Below are 13,598 nucleotides of genomic sequence, written 5' to 3' on the forward strand. Positions count from 1 at the left end.
GCTTGAGATGCGCCCAAGGCCGGCCGATCGATCAGGCTCGCGATCGTCCGCTATTGCGGGCGCCCGGACGTTTGCATGCCAACTATTTTTGTGATTTTTTTTCTTCTTTTTTTCATTACTAAACAAATATCCCTTGCATATGAAATCGAAACCCTACGCGGTGCAATTTTTTAATACGACCCAAGAAAAAACCGACAATGAAAACCCGAAAACTAGAGCTTATAATTTGCTCTGACTTGATTACAAAAGATAGGCTGAATAAATAAAGATAAGAAATAAGATAAAAAAAATATCTATACACTAAAGAGAGGCGATCAAATTCGGAGATTAGAAAACAATCAAAATAATTTTGAATTCCAAAAATCTAACCTGATTGGTCGTCCCAATTATTCGTAATCTCTTGCAGCTCAGAAAGAAATTGTAAGAAAGGGAGTGATTGAATCGGAAACTCAATTCGAAACCAGCAAAGATAAGAAGAAAGATTCACAAAAAGGTATTTTCTTTTCTTCCGTTGAATAGTGTCAAAATTCATCAAGATAATTATATATGCTGTTTTTCAATTCAGAAGTTTGAATTTGAAATCGTTAGCTTTAAATATTTGAGTGTTGTTACTTGTTAGAGGATTTAGTTCAGTAATGCTGAACGGTTTAATCATGTTTACATTAGCAAGCTTAATCTTAATTGAATAAATTAGTTAAATTAAATCCGCATCGACTTGATTTGGTTGCATGTATTGTTTTCTTCTTTCCTATTTTGACCTTTATTATTGTGCCTACAAATCCCTATCTTCCCCTTGAGTAATGCTTGCAGTAGACCCACCCACGTTGTACCAACTTTTTCAACCCACGTTCCATTATAATTCTTAAAATTCGTGCACGGTCAAACTATGACAATATTTACCCCTTGAGTAATGCTTGCAGTAGACCCACCCACGTTGTACCAACTTTTTCAACCCACGTTCCATTATAATTCTTAAAATTCATGCACGGTCAAACTATGACAATATTTACCCCTTGAGTAATGCTTGCAGTAGACCCACCCACGTTATACCAACTTTTTCAACCCACATTCCATTATAATTCTTAAAATTCGTACACGGTCAAACTATGACAATATTTAAGGGATGAAGAGAGTAATATTTTCTTTGGATTCTCAAATTTGATAGAAATTCATGGGTTCCATCCTAAAACCAATTGGTGATAGGAGGAGGGCCCATGAGACTTATATACTAGTTTCAGTTTTCTCTTGACACCGATGTGGGATAGTCATATGTTATATTTTTAGTTTCAATTGCCAACAAAATTGAACATCGTACATGCACTACTGCGGACCACTAGTACTGTTAGAGAAGTCTAGTTGCTACACGCGTCCTACTGTATTTTCATGTTAAATTTCCTCATTTAAATTTCTAGTTCCGTCCCTGAGTACAACCGATTACCAATATACATGCAACGATCTTATTAAGTGCAGTTATTTTAGAAGCATAAACATGGCGGAGGCTGCGGTCTTAGAGGTGATACAAGATCTCGAGAGTTTACACGTTACATGTGTCGATAGCAGCAAGCGATCGATTTTAAAGAGAACAATCAATGAGCTTACAGAGACACTGGATTTCTGGAGAGACTTGAAAATGGAAGAGAGGAGCAAGCTAGAATGTTTCATTGCTGAATTGGTCAAGTTGGCTCGCGATGTCATTGACGTGGAATTTGAGTTTTACAGTAACAGTATCGATCGCACATATGAGAACCTCGTAATTCAGATGAAGACGACAAAGATGCGGATGAAAAATATCGGAGATGAGGAAGAAGAGGAAATTGTGGTGGGGTTGGAGAAAGACGTGAAGAAGTTGCTGGAAAAAAAAATCTTAAAAAATTCAAAGGACTTTGAGATTTTGTGTTTAAAGGGCATGATTGGTATCGGGAAGACAACTCTCGCCAGACAACTGTACAAGGCCGGGGCTGGTCAGTTCGAGCGTCATGCTTGGGTATGCGTTTCTAGTGACATGAGTAATGAAGAGGTAGTTATGAGACTGATACAGCAAATGGTGTTAGGATATAAAACACGTCGAACATTTGAAAAGTTAAACAACAAAGATTTCCTTCGCCAGAACCTGGAAGGATTGTCATGTTTCGTAGTCTTGGACAATCTGTCGAAAAAAACAGACTTAGATTACATTTTGGATTGTCTTCCATCTCGAGGTATGTGTCTCCCTCCGTTTTGATAATCCTTGATGAAATTTTAACTGGGCCGTAACTATATATGGAGTAAAGGTCAATTTTGGTACTGAACATATGACCAAAATACGAATTTTTTGGTCATGCCATTGTGCAATTAGCATTGATAGTTAGTTATTTGACGGAACCGTCAAAAAAGGACTACTTCGATGACATTTTCATTTGTTATGGACCTGTTTTTCAAAAAGTGAATTTTTTGGCCAAATTCGTATTTTGCTCATATATTTAGGACCAAAATTGACCTTAATCTTAGTTTATTGACAGAACAGTCAAGTAAAGGACTACTTCGGCGACATTTACATTTGTTATCGACCTGTTTTTCAAAAAGTGAATGTTTTGGACCAAATTCGTATTTTGGTCATATGTTTAGGACCAAAATTGACCTTTAGACTTATATATAACCCAAATTAATAACTATATCAAATGATCGGGGGTAATCAAATGGTAACTTATTCCCAATCACTTATTCCCAATCCAGATCCCAAACTTCAACATTATGTTGGAAATTTCTCAACACATAGATATAACTTTATCAACATAACAAGTAAATTTAAATCTCAACACAAGGATATAATTCTATTGAGAAAGTTTTGTCTTTGTGTTGATAATTTTAATACATAATATTGAGATAGTTCTGGATTCTGGATTAGAAGGTTGGTTTTATTTTAACGCCACCCTCAAATGATCTACTACTATAATAATTAATCCAAATCTCACAAGTTTCCTTTATGTAATAATTGTTCTAATCATGCCAATATATAATATATGCAGGTTGTACTGGAAGCAGGTTGCTGTTAACAAGTCGCATTGATCTTAGATCAGCCAACATGTTGCTGTTAACAAGTCGCTTCCAGTTTAGAACAGTCGACGTCGGTTATACTCATGAGATGAACGCTTTGGATTCTGACAAGAGCTGGAAATTGTTTATGAAAACAATTGATAAGGTTACATGTGATGGGAACAGATTCTCAAAGGAGGTGGAGAGAAAGGGGAAAGATATGTTGAAAAAATGTTGGGGTTTGCCGCTTGCTATAATAGATGTTGCAAGGCAGAAAGCAGCGCAAAGGCTCTCGGGGATTGAATGGGAAACACTTTTTGAGTCGATTGATTTGAGTGAATCATTGAAGTTACTGGAACCGATGTATCTTCAATTGGATGATAAAATCAAGCCAGAGTTCGTGCATTTGTCCCTTTTTAAGGAAGATGCAATATTGAGAGACGAAAAGTTGGATCAGATTTGGGCTGTAAATGGATTAGGTTTTCCAAAACTTACCTCGGTTTTTGCTCGTAGATCGATTCTTGGACTCGTGAAGCGGCTGTTTAGTAAAAAAAGGTTTCGCCTCCATCCTCTGCTGCACATGATATCAATCAGGAAAGCAGAAGAGGAAATGGGCTTGGAGATCTTAAGCAGCAATGGAAACAGTAGGCCCTCTCCGAATGCCCGTCATCGTGTTATCCATTGTGGCAGAGACAAATTTAAGCCTTTCACAAATGAATATAGCAACCAACTTATTTCTCTCATCTTCCATGGAGGTGGTAGCTACTTGGACGACACTACCTCGTCTTATTGGGAGAGTTTTGAATCGCTCAAAATACTTGACATGGAAGATTTTGGGGTGAAGAATTTACCCGAAACAATCGGCACACTGGCTGAGTTACAGTACTTGGGATTGAGAAATAATTACATACAAGAGATCCCACACTTGTTGGCGGAGTTAAAAAAACTTGAGGTTCTTGATATATCTCAGAACTTTATGGTGGAGGTCCCGGATATTATATTGGAAATGAACAGCCTTCGTGATGTCCACATGTCTAATGTGATTTTCCGGGAGTCCTTGAAAGTAGCTACACTGTGCAAACTACGGACCCTCGAATACATCTCGATTAATGACTGGACATATAAGCGCCCGAGCTTCGGGAGAGTAATGTATGACTTCGAAACGTTGGGCTTTGAAGAAGTTGATGAAAACTCGGATGTAGGTACGCTCTTTGCATCACTAGCTCAGTTTCCACATTTTAGTAATCTTTTCTTAAGAGGGTTTCGTTATAGAAGCATGCCATGTTTGGACAAAATTGGTGCTATACGAAAGCTCACGGTACTAAAACTAGACGGGCGTATAAGTAGGCTACCGAGTGCTGATAGTTTACCTGAAAGGATTTTATACATAGCATTGGTAAATACTTGTCTTGATGAAGACCCCATGCCGATATTGGAGAAGCTCATTTTCCTAAGCCGGCTCAAACTGCGAAATGCATACACTGGTCGAGAAATGGTGATCCAACACGGCGGATTTCCTAGGCTCAAAGTGCTTTGCATCAATGAATTGTGGAATCTTAGAAAGATACGAGTTGATGAAGATGCAATGTCGATTGTCACGGAACTAGAAATCAATAGCTGTCCACATCTGAAGACACTCCCGGAACGGATTCAGAGGATGTCTGAACTGAAAAAGTTTAAGATGGTGACAACCAAACACATTGCGACAAAGATCAGAAATGCAGGTTTGACCTCCGAAATTTCGGAGGAGGATATCGATCCATAGTTTGAAGTTGAGATATATCGGGTTAGTTGAGTGTATTTTTCTTCTTCTTTCATTTTCCTTTTGTGTATTTGCTAACTTGGCTTACTGTTTTTGTGAACAAAATACATTAGAAAGATACAAGTTGGTGATGGTGCAATGTTGAACGGTGCGTGTACCTCGACGAGCAGAGAGATAGAGGCTGAATTCGCTGGCTCAGCTGTCGCTCCCGAGGGCCATCACTAGACGTCTCCGCAAAGTTCATCAACCACGGTGTCTTGAAGATTTTGTCTAAGATTGTTTCCTTAATTTATCTTTTATTTTTGGTATCTTATTGATTTCTGTGTATCGAGTCGAGCATAATTATATGCTCTGTTCTAGGTTTTCTTTGTCGGTTCTTTCCCGGAATGCAAAAGAGAGTCAGAACCGCATAGTTGTAAATAAGTATAAATAAATTTATTGTATTCCATCTCAATTAAGAGGTGTACAATATAATTTGTCAATTTCTTATGCCTCTTCTCTCTCTCTCTCTTGCGTGTGTTTTAGTGGTCTTTATTTCAGTGTATGTGGTCTTTAAACAGATTTGTATGGCAAGTGGATTTGACCAAACAAAAATTTCTCTTAGCAATTAGTTGGTCAATCAGTTATTGATGTAATTGCATAGAAGAAATTTATTGATTGACGAAAATAAAAAGAAAAATGAAACATTTAATGCCGGACGTTAGAGATAAGAAAAACGTGAAGAATTGCTATGCATAACTAACAAACGCAAACATTTAATGATTATTAAAGCCCGGGTCTTAAATTTAGGCCCAATAAGAACGGGCTGATTCTGGCCCAGTGTTAATTTACCTAGATTTGTTTTATGATGAAAGTTGCATTGAAAGCTGTATAATAAATCAACTTAATAAAAAAATACTTACTATTATTTAAATCTGATTAATTTCCTATAAATTCTATATTAATTTTGAAAGTGAAAAATGAAAAGTAATTTTCTAATTCTATTTTTCATTTTCTGAAGTAACCACAAAATAAATATGATTGGTTTTCCACACCCAGCAAAATAATTATATAATCAGAGGAGATTGACTTATGATCTCTGATTCTTATAGAAATTTATTGAGATAAGCAGCAGAAAATTAATTTATCTGATCCAGCTATTTTCCCATTATTTTATTGTCAATTGTTCCCTTTCAATAATAATTGTTAGGCCAGCTAATCTTTTTTTGTAAATTATTTTTGTATTCTCCATTTATTAAATGGAGTACTTAACCTGCTAAAAGTTGACCAGATTTGGTTTCTGAATTGGTATTTCAAAATCCTCCAAATCTGAAATTAAATCGAAAAGAGAGTGTGGTTGAATTCGAAAATCAATTCGAAATCCAGCACAGATAAGAAAGATTCACAAAAAAGGTATTTTCTTTACTCCATTTCAATAGTTTCAGAATTATTTTGATAATTACATAAGTTGTTTTTCTTATTTAATCGACAAGTTTGAATTTGAAATCTTTCACTTCAGAAATTTGATTCAACGGAGAATCATTTAGTTAAATAGAGAGTTGTTAGAAGATTTAGTTCCGTAATTTTTGAACGATTCAATCATGTTTACTTTAGCAAACTTGATCATCTTAATTGCAGAAAATTGTTAATTAAATCCGCCTAATTTAGATGCATTTCTTGTTGGGTTACAAATATTTTGTAGGTTTGTTTTCTTATTTCACATAAAGGTATTTTCTCTTCTTTCTTTTTTTATTGTTTAAAAATTCCTTACATAATTGTAAAATTCTCCAACGTTTCTAAATCTTCCATGAATATTTTCAGAAGATCTTGTTCGGTAAAACATGCATGATTCATTCAGAAATATTTTTTTTGCCACGTGATTTTATGCAATGTTGTTTATATGTAATTTGTAAAGTGGAGAGAGAGAAATTAGAGAGAGTGTGTTTGTATTTTCAAAAAGGGTAAATTAAGTTGACACATGTTTATGTGGTGAGTAACGTATTCAAAATAGGCTACCACATCATCACATATTTCGATGGAAAAAAGGCGGATGGGATAATCCAAAAGTTGTGAACTTTGGTATTTTTTATAATTCAGTTTTTTAAAAGTGCATGTGGGATGGATCAGAAGTTGACTAACTTTCGTGATTTATTTGATAATTTTCTCGTTAAGAAATGTGTCACTTTGAATGGGAGATCCTGTATCGTAATAATTCTCTCTAGGGGAAAAGAAAAAAAAGGGTAAATAGAACGTTTATGTAAAAATGGAGGGAGTAATTATTTTGTATAGATGCAAGATCTTATTAAGTGCAGTTATTGTAGAAGCATAAACATGGCGGAGGCCGAGATCAAAGGGATGATACAAGATCTTGAGAGTTTCCATATTACATCTACAGATACCCGCGCGCGTTCGATTTTCAAGTTCAAAATTGAAGTACTGAAAGAGATGTTGGATTTCTTGAGAGACTTGAAATTGGAAGAGAGGAGCAGGCTCAAATTTTTAATGGCTGACTTGGTTGAGTTGGGTCAAGATGTCATGGACTTGGCCAATGCCTCATGGATTGGTTTCAGATTAAAGTGCCTCAAAGATGAGATACAAATGACAGAGATGCGGATGAGAAACTTTGGAGCTGATGAGAACAATATTGGAGACGAAGAAGAAGCGGAGGAAGTTGTGGTGGGGTTGGAGGAAAACGTGAAGACATTGCTCGACAGAGTGATTTTAACCGAGGTTAAGGAGTTACACGTAATGTGTATAAAGGGCATGATTGGTATCGGGAAGACTACTCTCGCCAGACAACTGTACAAGGCCGGGGCTGGCAAGTTCCAGCGTCATGCCTGGGTATGCGCTTCTACTGACATGAGTAAAAAAGAGATACTTATGAAACTGATACAACAAATGGTGGAAGGATATGAAAGAGATCCGTCATTGGAAGAAATGGACAACCGGAGCCTCCAACAGATGCTGCGCCAGCACCTTCAAGACATGTCATATTTCATTGTTCTCGACAATATTCCAAACGAAATGGGATTGGATTACATCTTCAAAGCTCTTCCATCTCGAGGTATATATCTCCTTCTCAAAATTCAGGCCATAATTATTGATTAATCCAAATTTCACAGGTCATTAACCTTCCAAGTTTCCTTTATGTAATAATTGTTCTTATCATGCATAGATGCAGGCCTTACTGGAAGCAGGTTGCTGTTTACAAATCGCTATGTGCTTAGAATAGCCAACATCGATTATACTCATGAGATGAGTGCTTTGGATTCTGATAAGAGCTGGCAATTGTTTTTGAAAATAGTTAATAAGATTACAAGTGATGAGAACACATTCACAAAGGAGTTGGAGAGGAAGGGCAAAGAGATGTTGAAGAAATGTGGGGGTTTGCCGTTAGCTATAAGAGATGTTGCAAGGCAGAAAGCAGAACAAAGACTTTCCGGGATTGAATGGGAACAACTTTTTGATTCAATTGATTTGAGTGAATCATTGAAAGCATTGGAACCGATGTATTTCGAATTGGGGGAAGAATTCAAGCCACATTTCTTGCTTCTTTCCCTTTTTAAGGAGAATGTAATAATGAGAGGAGAAAAGTTGGAACAGATTTGGGATGCAAATGGATTAGATAATACCGTTACATGGGAATTTATTCGTAGCTCGATTCTTACAATCGTGAAGCAGCACTTTAGTCAAATATCGTGTCACCTCAATCCTCTATTACACAAGATATCAATCAAAAAAGCAGAAGAGGAAATGGGCTTAGAGATCTTAAGGAGCAATGGAAACAGTAGGCCCTCTCAGAATGCCCGTCATCGTGTTATCCATTGCAGCAGAGACAGGTTTAATCATTTCACGAATGAAAATAGCAAACAACTTATTTCTCTCGTCTTCCATGGAGGTGGTCGCTACTTGGACGATGCTGGCCAATCATATTGGAAGAGTTTTGAAGCCCTCAAGATACTCGACATAGAAGATTTTGGGGTGAAGAGTTTGTATGAAACTATCGGCACATTGATTGAGTTAAGGTATTTGGGATTGAGAAACAATTACATGCAAGAGATCCCACACTCGTTGGCAGAGCTAAAAAACCTTGAGGTTCTTGATATAGCTCTCAACTTTATGGTGGTGGTGCCGAATACTGTAGGGCAAATGGGCAACCTTCGTGAACTCCACATGTCTGATGTGATTTTTCAGAAGCCTTTGAAAGAAGATGCGCTGCAGAATCTACGGTCCCTAGCATACATCTCAATTTATGATTGGACATGTGAGGACCCGAACTCCAGTAGAAAGTATAAACTTCAAACGTTGGGCATTGAAGAATTTGATGAAAACTCAAATGTAAGCAAGCTCTTTGAAACACTAGCTAAGTTTCCGAAGTTTAAAAATCTTTTCATAAGAGGGTTTCGTTATAGAAGCATGCCATGTATGGACGGAATGGGTGTTATACCATACCTCAAGGTACTAAAACTAGATGGGCGCATAGGTAGGCTACCAAGTGCAGATTGTATGCATCAGTTTCCTATGCACATAGCATTGGTAAATACTTGTCTGGATGAAGACCCCATGCCAATATTAGAGAAGCTCTGTTTCCTAAGACACCTCAAACTGCGAAATGCATACACTGGTCGAGAAATGGTGATCCAGAAAGGTGGATTTCCCAGGCTCGAAGTGCTTTGCATCAATGAACTGTGGAATCTTAGAAAGATACAAGTTGATGATGATGCAATGTCGAGTGTCAAGGAACTAGAAATCAATAACTGTCCACATCTGGAGACACTTCCGGAACAAATTCGGAGGATGTCTAAACTGCAAAAGTTTAAGATGGTAACGACAAAACACATTGCAACAAAGATCAGAAATTCAGGTTTGACGTCCGAAATTATTGAGGTGGATATCCATCCATAGTTTGAAGTTGTTATATATCTGGTTAGTTTGACTGTACTTTTTTTTCTTATTTTATTTTCCTTTTGTGTATTTGCAAATAACTTGATTTACTGTTTTTGTGAACAAAATACATTAGAAAGATACAAGTTGTGGAAAGTGCAATGTTGACCGATGCATGTACCTCGATGAGCATAGAGATAGAGGTTGAATTCGCTGGCTCAGCTGTCGCTCCCGAGATGTCTCCGCAAAGTTCATCAACCACGGTGTCTTGAAGATTTTGTCCATGATTGTTTCCTTTATTTATCTTTGAGTATAATCCCCTTTTGATTCTTTAAATATGGCCGATTTATGATTTTGGTCCAGAACACTCACTTTTCAAAAAGTAAGTCCGAAACAAATGAAAAATGATATCTTTTGCATCCTTTTTTGACGGCACTGTCAATTCTCGACGGTCAACCGTCAATTAGCAAAAATTTGACCCGATTAGCTTATTTTAATTACTGTAGCTAATTTAATATTTTTTTAAAAAATTTTCGGCTTTTATATTTTTAAAGTGTAGCCGGAACTCCGTCTCCGTCGACCGCGTCCGTGACTTCGGAGACTTCCGATTTAGCTACGCTTTATGCTATTGTAAGAAGATGGCGGCGCTCCGTATTGTCATCGGACAAGGTAAACCGTCGAGGGGGAAGCTTTACTTCACGTGAGAGACGAAGGAATGCGGTTTCTTCAAGTGGTGCGAGCCGAATCGTGATGTCGAAATTACGAGCCAAACCGGGCCTCTTTTTTGTCATCCTCGGTCGGTGGTGCCGATTTTGAGGAGCTGGCTTTGAATTTGACCGAAATTACCAAAAAAATCCAGAAATTAATCAATGTTTTGAGTTTTGTTGTTCTTTGTTTTGTTGTTGTTGCAACACTTATTTGTATATTCAAGTAATTTGATGTAGTATTTGTGAATCCTTTTTGAATGTTGAAGTAGATTTGAATTTGTTGTTGTGTTGCTCGTATTTGAATTCTGCAGTGATGTTCTAAATCGTCAGAAAGCCCTAATTGGAGAATCGTAAAGTATAAGTCAAAGTAGTCCTTCCTATAAATTTTTTACTTCCATTTGGTCCTTAACATTTAAGCACACATGTACAAAATTTTGTAAGTGATGTTGGGTTCATACCTTATGGGATTGCTTCCTCTATGTGATTGTGACTGTTTTTTCGTCGACTATGTCAATAAATTGACATCAAATTGAACAAATAAATGGATAACAAAATACAATACAAAGTGGTCCTTCATATTCTTTTTTAACTTCGTATTGGTCCTGAACATTTAACCGATCAAAAAGACATAGGCATAAGGTACTGCATACAATAGATACAAAATAAGCCGTTTACACCTGATAATATCATAAGGTAATGTCATAAGCCATTTACACCTTGATGCATGCTCAAAAACAACGAAAGTTACTTGTTACATCCAAAAAAAAATATTGTCATAAGGCAATGTATCAACCTAAACACCATCAACACCCAAAAAACATCAAAATCCACAAAACCATCAACACCAAATATTCATTGTATTTGTTACACAATATCAAACACCCTTCTCCTTGCTGGGTGGTTTCTTCTTCGCGGGAACAGAGGCAGCAGAGGCAGCAACATTTGAGAAGCCGGATTCTGCAAACATATCCGCAACCGCACTTGAACAACTTGCCATATTGTGGCTGGGTTGGTGGCACAATGTACAAGTCTGATGTTCTTGATCACGAGTACGCTCCCTCCTAACTGTCGACCCTACAAATAGTTTAGAAAAGAAGTGTCATTGATTAGGGTTTACATTTGAATGAAAATAGTTAAAAAAAAAGTTTTACCTTTCGATTTGCCCAATTGAATGCCTTGGGGACATCTCCTTTTGTTGTGTCCCTTTTCACCACAAAGCCGACACTTGTACTCTGGCATCAGCCCCTTCCTCGACATTTTCTGGCGTCCATCCTCTCCATCTCAGACTGTGACAACTTGATGGGCTATCCTTGCTGCCTTTGCTTTGATCTTGCTTCTTGCAGCTAGCTCTTCAGCGGTCTTTTTGCTTGCTCCTTTCGCACGTCCGGGCAATCGAGTAAGGTCTGGTGGAACGATATCGGGATGAGGAGTCCTTGGCCACATATGTGGTCCATGTACCGAGTAGATGATGGGCGCATACACCAATTGCAATGTCTCCATTGAGCAGCATTTAGCTACAAAGGAGTCCACATCCTCCCCAGTCATCTGAATAGCAGCAATCGCGTGTTGGCACGGTAACCCGGTCAACATCCAACGCCTACAGCTGCAAGTACAATCCCGTATATCGACCATGAACTGCTCATTGAATTTAGTGTTCACATGATACACCCATTCACCAGCCTCTCTCACCATACAATCGCCAATCTTCCTTTATCTTCTCAATTTTTTTCCTTATCTTGGGCCCGACACAATCCTCCAACTTTGCAGCCATCTTCCGTCGGGTGGTGAACCTGTCCATCAAATACATTCGGATGCATTCTAGCATGCCATACAAAGGCTTCTCACGCGCAAACAATAGGACTTTGTTGTAACATTCTGAAATATTGTTAACTAGAATGTCACACTGGGCCTCAAAACGAAAGAAAGCTCGACTCCAGCTCTCTTTGGCAGTGTGCACGGTAAGCCACGTGTGTGCAGCGGTGTTCAGCTGTTTCACCTCCTCCATCACCCTCCCGAAGGAGTATTCATTTGTTGAACGGGTTACTTCCCAAATCTTGTCTTTTAGCGTTGGAGATGTGAACACCTTCTTGAAGTTGTTGTGCATATGCCACACACAGAAGTGGTGTTCGGCTTTATGGCAGCAGCTTCGGACAGCATTGATAAGGCCCTGCCCATGACGAAGAAAAAAGATTAGGTAATAGTTAACTGACTAATTTACAATGTAATTGTGTACCTTCTGTCAATCGGAGATGAATGTCCACTTGCTCGAATCCTTGATGTCCAGATCCTTAACCAACAAACTTAAAAACCAGCTCCAAGTATCCGTATTCTCAATGGCAACAACACCATAGGCGACGGGAAAGATCTGATCATTCGGATCTAATCCAATGGCAGTGAGGAGTATGCCCTTCCCTTGTCCTTTTAGATGCAACCATCCAATCATATAATACGCCTGCAATGCTGCTTGAAGGAAGTCTGACAAGCTTCATAGGCTATGTAGATTCCATTGAACTTGTCAGTTCCATCCAATAGGCACCTAGTTGCTAGGACAACGGTACTCCCTGGATTTGTCCTCAAGATCACTGCCCTATAATCATGCAGCCTCTTGTACTGCTTGATTGTATCGCCCTCGATCAGTTTCCTCGCACGTGCCATTGCACGCTTCACCTTTCCCACCGAAATTGTTATCTTCAACTCCATATGCACTTTCTCCACAAATTGCGCAACTGTCATTCCAGGAAATAACCTCATATCTTCCTTGAATAGTCGTGCCAAATACTTGGCATTAGCACAACCGTGGTTGTAAGAAGCAACCCCACACTTGTGTATATCACGCAGAGCTCCAATCTGCCAACATCCAAGTTCACTCTTATAATACAATGAAACCGTCCAAGGACAACCAACTTTAACCTTCTTACTTCGTAGCAACCCCTTGCAGTAGGCAATACAATGAACGTTGTCATTCTTCTTGAGTCTCAACTTCTTACCCAATTGGACACATTGATGACGTATAAGGTCTGTAAAATCGGCATTGGTATTGAACCGCAACCCCACTTCCAACCTTGGATCATTTCTTTCCCTGGTAGGCTTATATCTTCGGCTCAGATTTTGCACGACATCACAGGCACCGTCGCCTGTCAAACCAGCCTCATCTATGTCCGAGCTAGGTGAATTACTCTAAAGAATGTCACTTTCTCCACCATCATCTAAATCACCAAGGACTCTCATGTAATTAACAACATTCTTCCATCCCT

General features: G+C 38.3%; 3 protein-coding genes across 5 annotated transcripts; 2 read left to right on the forward strand and 1 right to left on the reverse strand.

Annotated features, from left to right (window-relative positions):
• The first annotated feature begins 1,479 nt into the window (after positions 1-1,479).
• Positions 1,480-5,219, forward strand: LOC148929813 (disease resistance RPP8-like protein 3). The gene is made up of 3 exons (XM_089069576.1): positions 1,480-2,198; positions 3,006-4,798; positions 4,888-5,219. Exons 1-2 carry the CDS (start codon positions 1,490-1,492, stop codon positions 4,775-4,777), a joined length of 2,481 nt encoding a protein of 826 aa, XP_088925702.1. The 5' UTR covers positions 1,480-1,489; the 3' UTR covers positions 4,778-4,798; positions 4,888-5,219.
• An 829-nt stretch (positions 5,220-6,048) lies between these two features.
• Positions 6,049-10,572, forward strand: LOC125193382 (disease resistance RPP8-like protein 3). Of its 3 annotated transcripts, XM_048091157.2 has the most exons (4): positions 6,049-6,166; positions 7,075-7,817; positions 7,929-9,679; positions 9,774-10,572. In XM_048091157.2, exons 2-3 carry the CDS (start codon positions 7,085-7,087, stop codon positions 9,656-9,658), a joined length of 2,463 nt encoding a protein of 820 aa, XP_047947114.1. In that variant the 5' UTR covers positions 6,049-6,166; positions 7,075-7,084; the 3' UTR covers positions 9,659-9,679; positions 9,774-10,572. The 3 variants fall into 3 exon arrangements, with proteins under 3 accessions (XP_047947114.1, XP_088912196.1, XP_088912197.1); XM_089056070.1 differs by having other exon boundaries at positions 7,929-10,572; XM_089056071.1 differs by having other exon boundaries at positions 6,065-6,166; positions 7,066-7,817; positions 7,929-10,572.
• A 1,053-nt stretch (positions 10,573-11,625) lies between these two features.
• On the reverse strand, positions 11,626-12,787 carry LOC125195566 (uncharacterized). The gene is made up of 3 exons (XM_048093704.1): positions 12,638-12,787; positions 12,021-12,511; positions 11,626-11,947 (listed from the first exon to the last, which is right to left on the reverse strand). Exons 1-3 carry the CDS (start codon positions 12,785-12,787, stop codon positions 11,626-11,628), a joined length of 963 nt encoding a protein of 320 aa, XP_047949661.1.
• Between the last annotated feature and the right edge of the window lie 811 nt (positions 12,788-13,598).

The sequence above is a fragment of the Salvia hispanica genome, chromosome 4, assembly GCF_029641045.1.
Source record: "Salvia hispanica isolate PSC_SH4W2 chromosome 4, Shi_PSC_v1, whole genome shotgun sequence".
NCBI lineage: Eukaryota > Viridiplantae > Streptophyta > Magnoliopsida > Lamiales > Lamiaceae > Salvia > Salvia hispanica.

What these genes read in the sequence shown, in the direction of transcription:
- LOC125195566 (XM_048093704.1), bottom strand. Translation starts at nt 12,787, where the DNA reads ATGATTGGATGGTTGCATCTAAAAGGACAAGGGAAGGGCATACTCCTC. An exon ending in GCTGGTTTTTAAGTTTGTTG is followed by an intron (nt 12,512 to 12,637) that starts GTTAAGGATCTG and finishes CGTCATGGGCAG; the next exon opens with GGCCTTATCAATGCTGTCCG. An exon ending in TTGTATGGTGAGAGAGGCTG is followed by an intron (nt 11,948 to 12,020) that starts GTGAATGGGTGT and finishes TTGTACTTGCAG; the next exon opens with CTGTAGGCGTTGGATGTTGA.
- LOC125193382 (XM_089056070.1), top strand. Translation starts at nt 7,085, where the DNA reads ATGGCGGAGGCCGAGATCAAAGGGATGATACAAGATCTTGAGAGTTTC. An exon ending in CAAAGCTCTTCCATCTCGAG is followed by an intron (nt 7,818 to 7,928) that starts GTATATATCTCC and finishes TATCATGCATAG; the next exon opens with ATGCAGGCCTTACTGGAAGC.
- LOC148929813 (XM_089069576.1), top strand. Translation starts at nt 1,490, where the DNA reads ATGGCGGAGGCTGCGGTCTTAGAGGTGATACAAGATCTCGAGAGTTTA. An exon ending in GGATTGTCTTCCATCTCGAG is followed by an intron (nt 2,199 to 3,005) that starts GTATGTGTCTCC and finishes TAATATATGCAG; the next exon opens with GTTGTACTGGAAGCAGGTTG.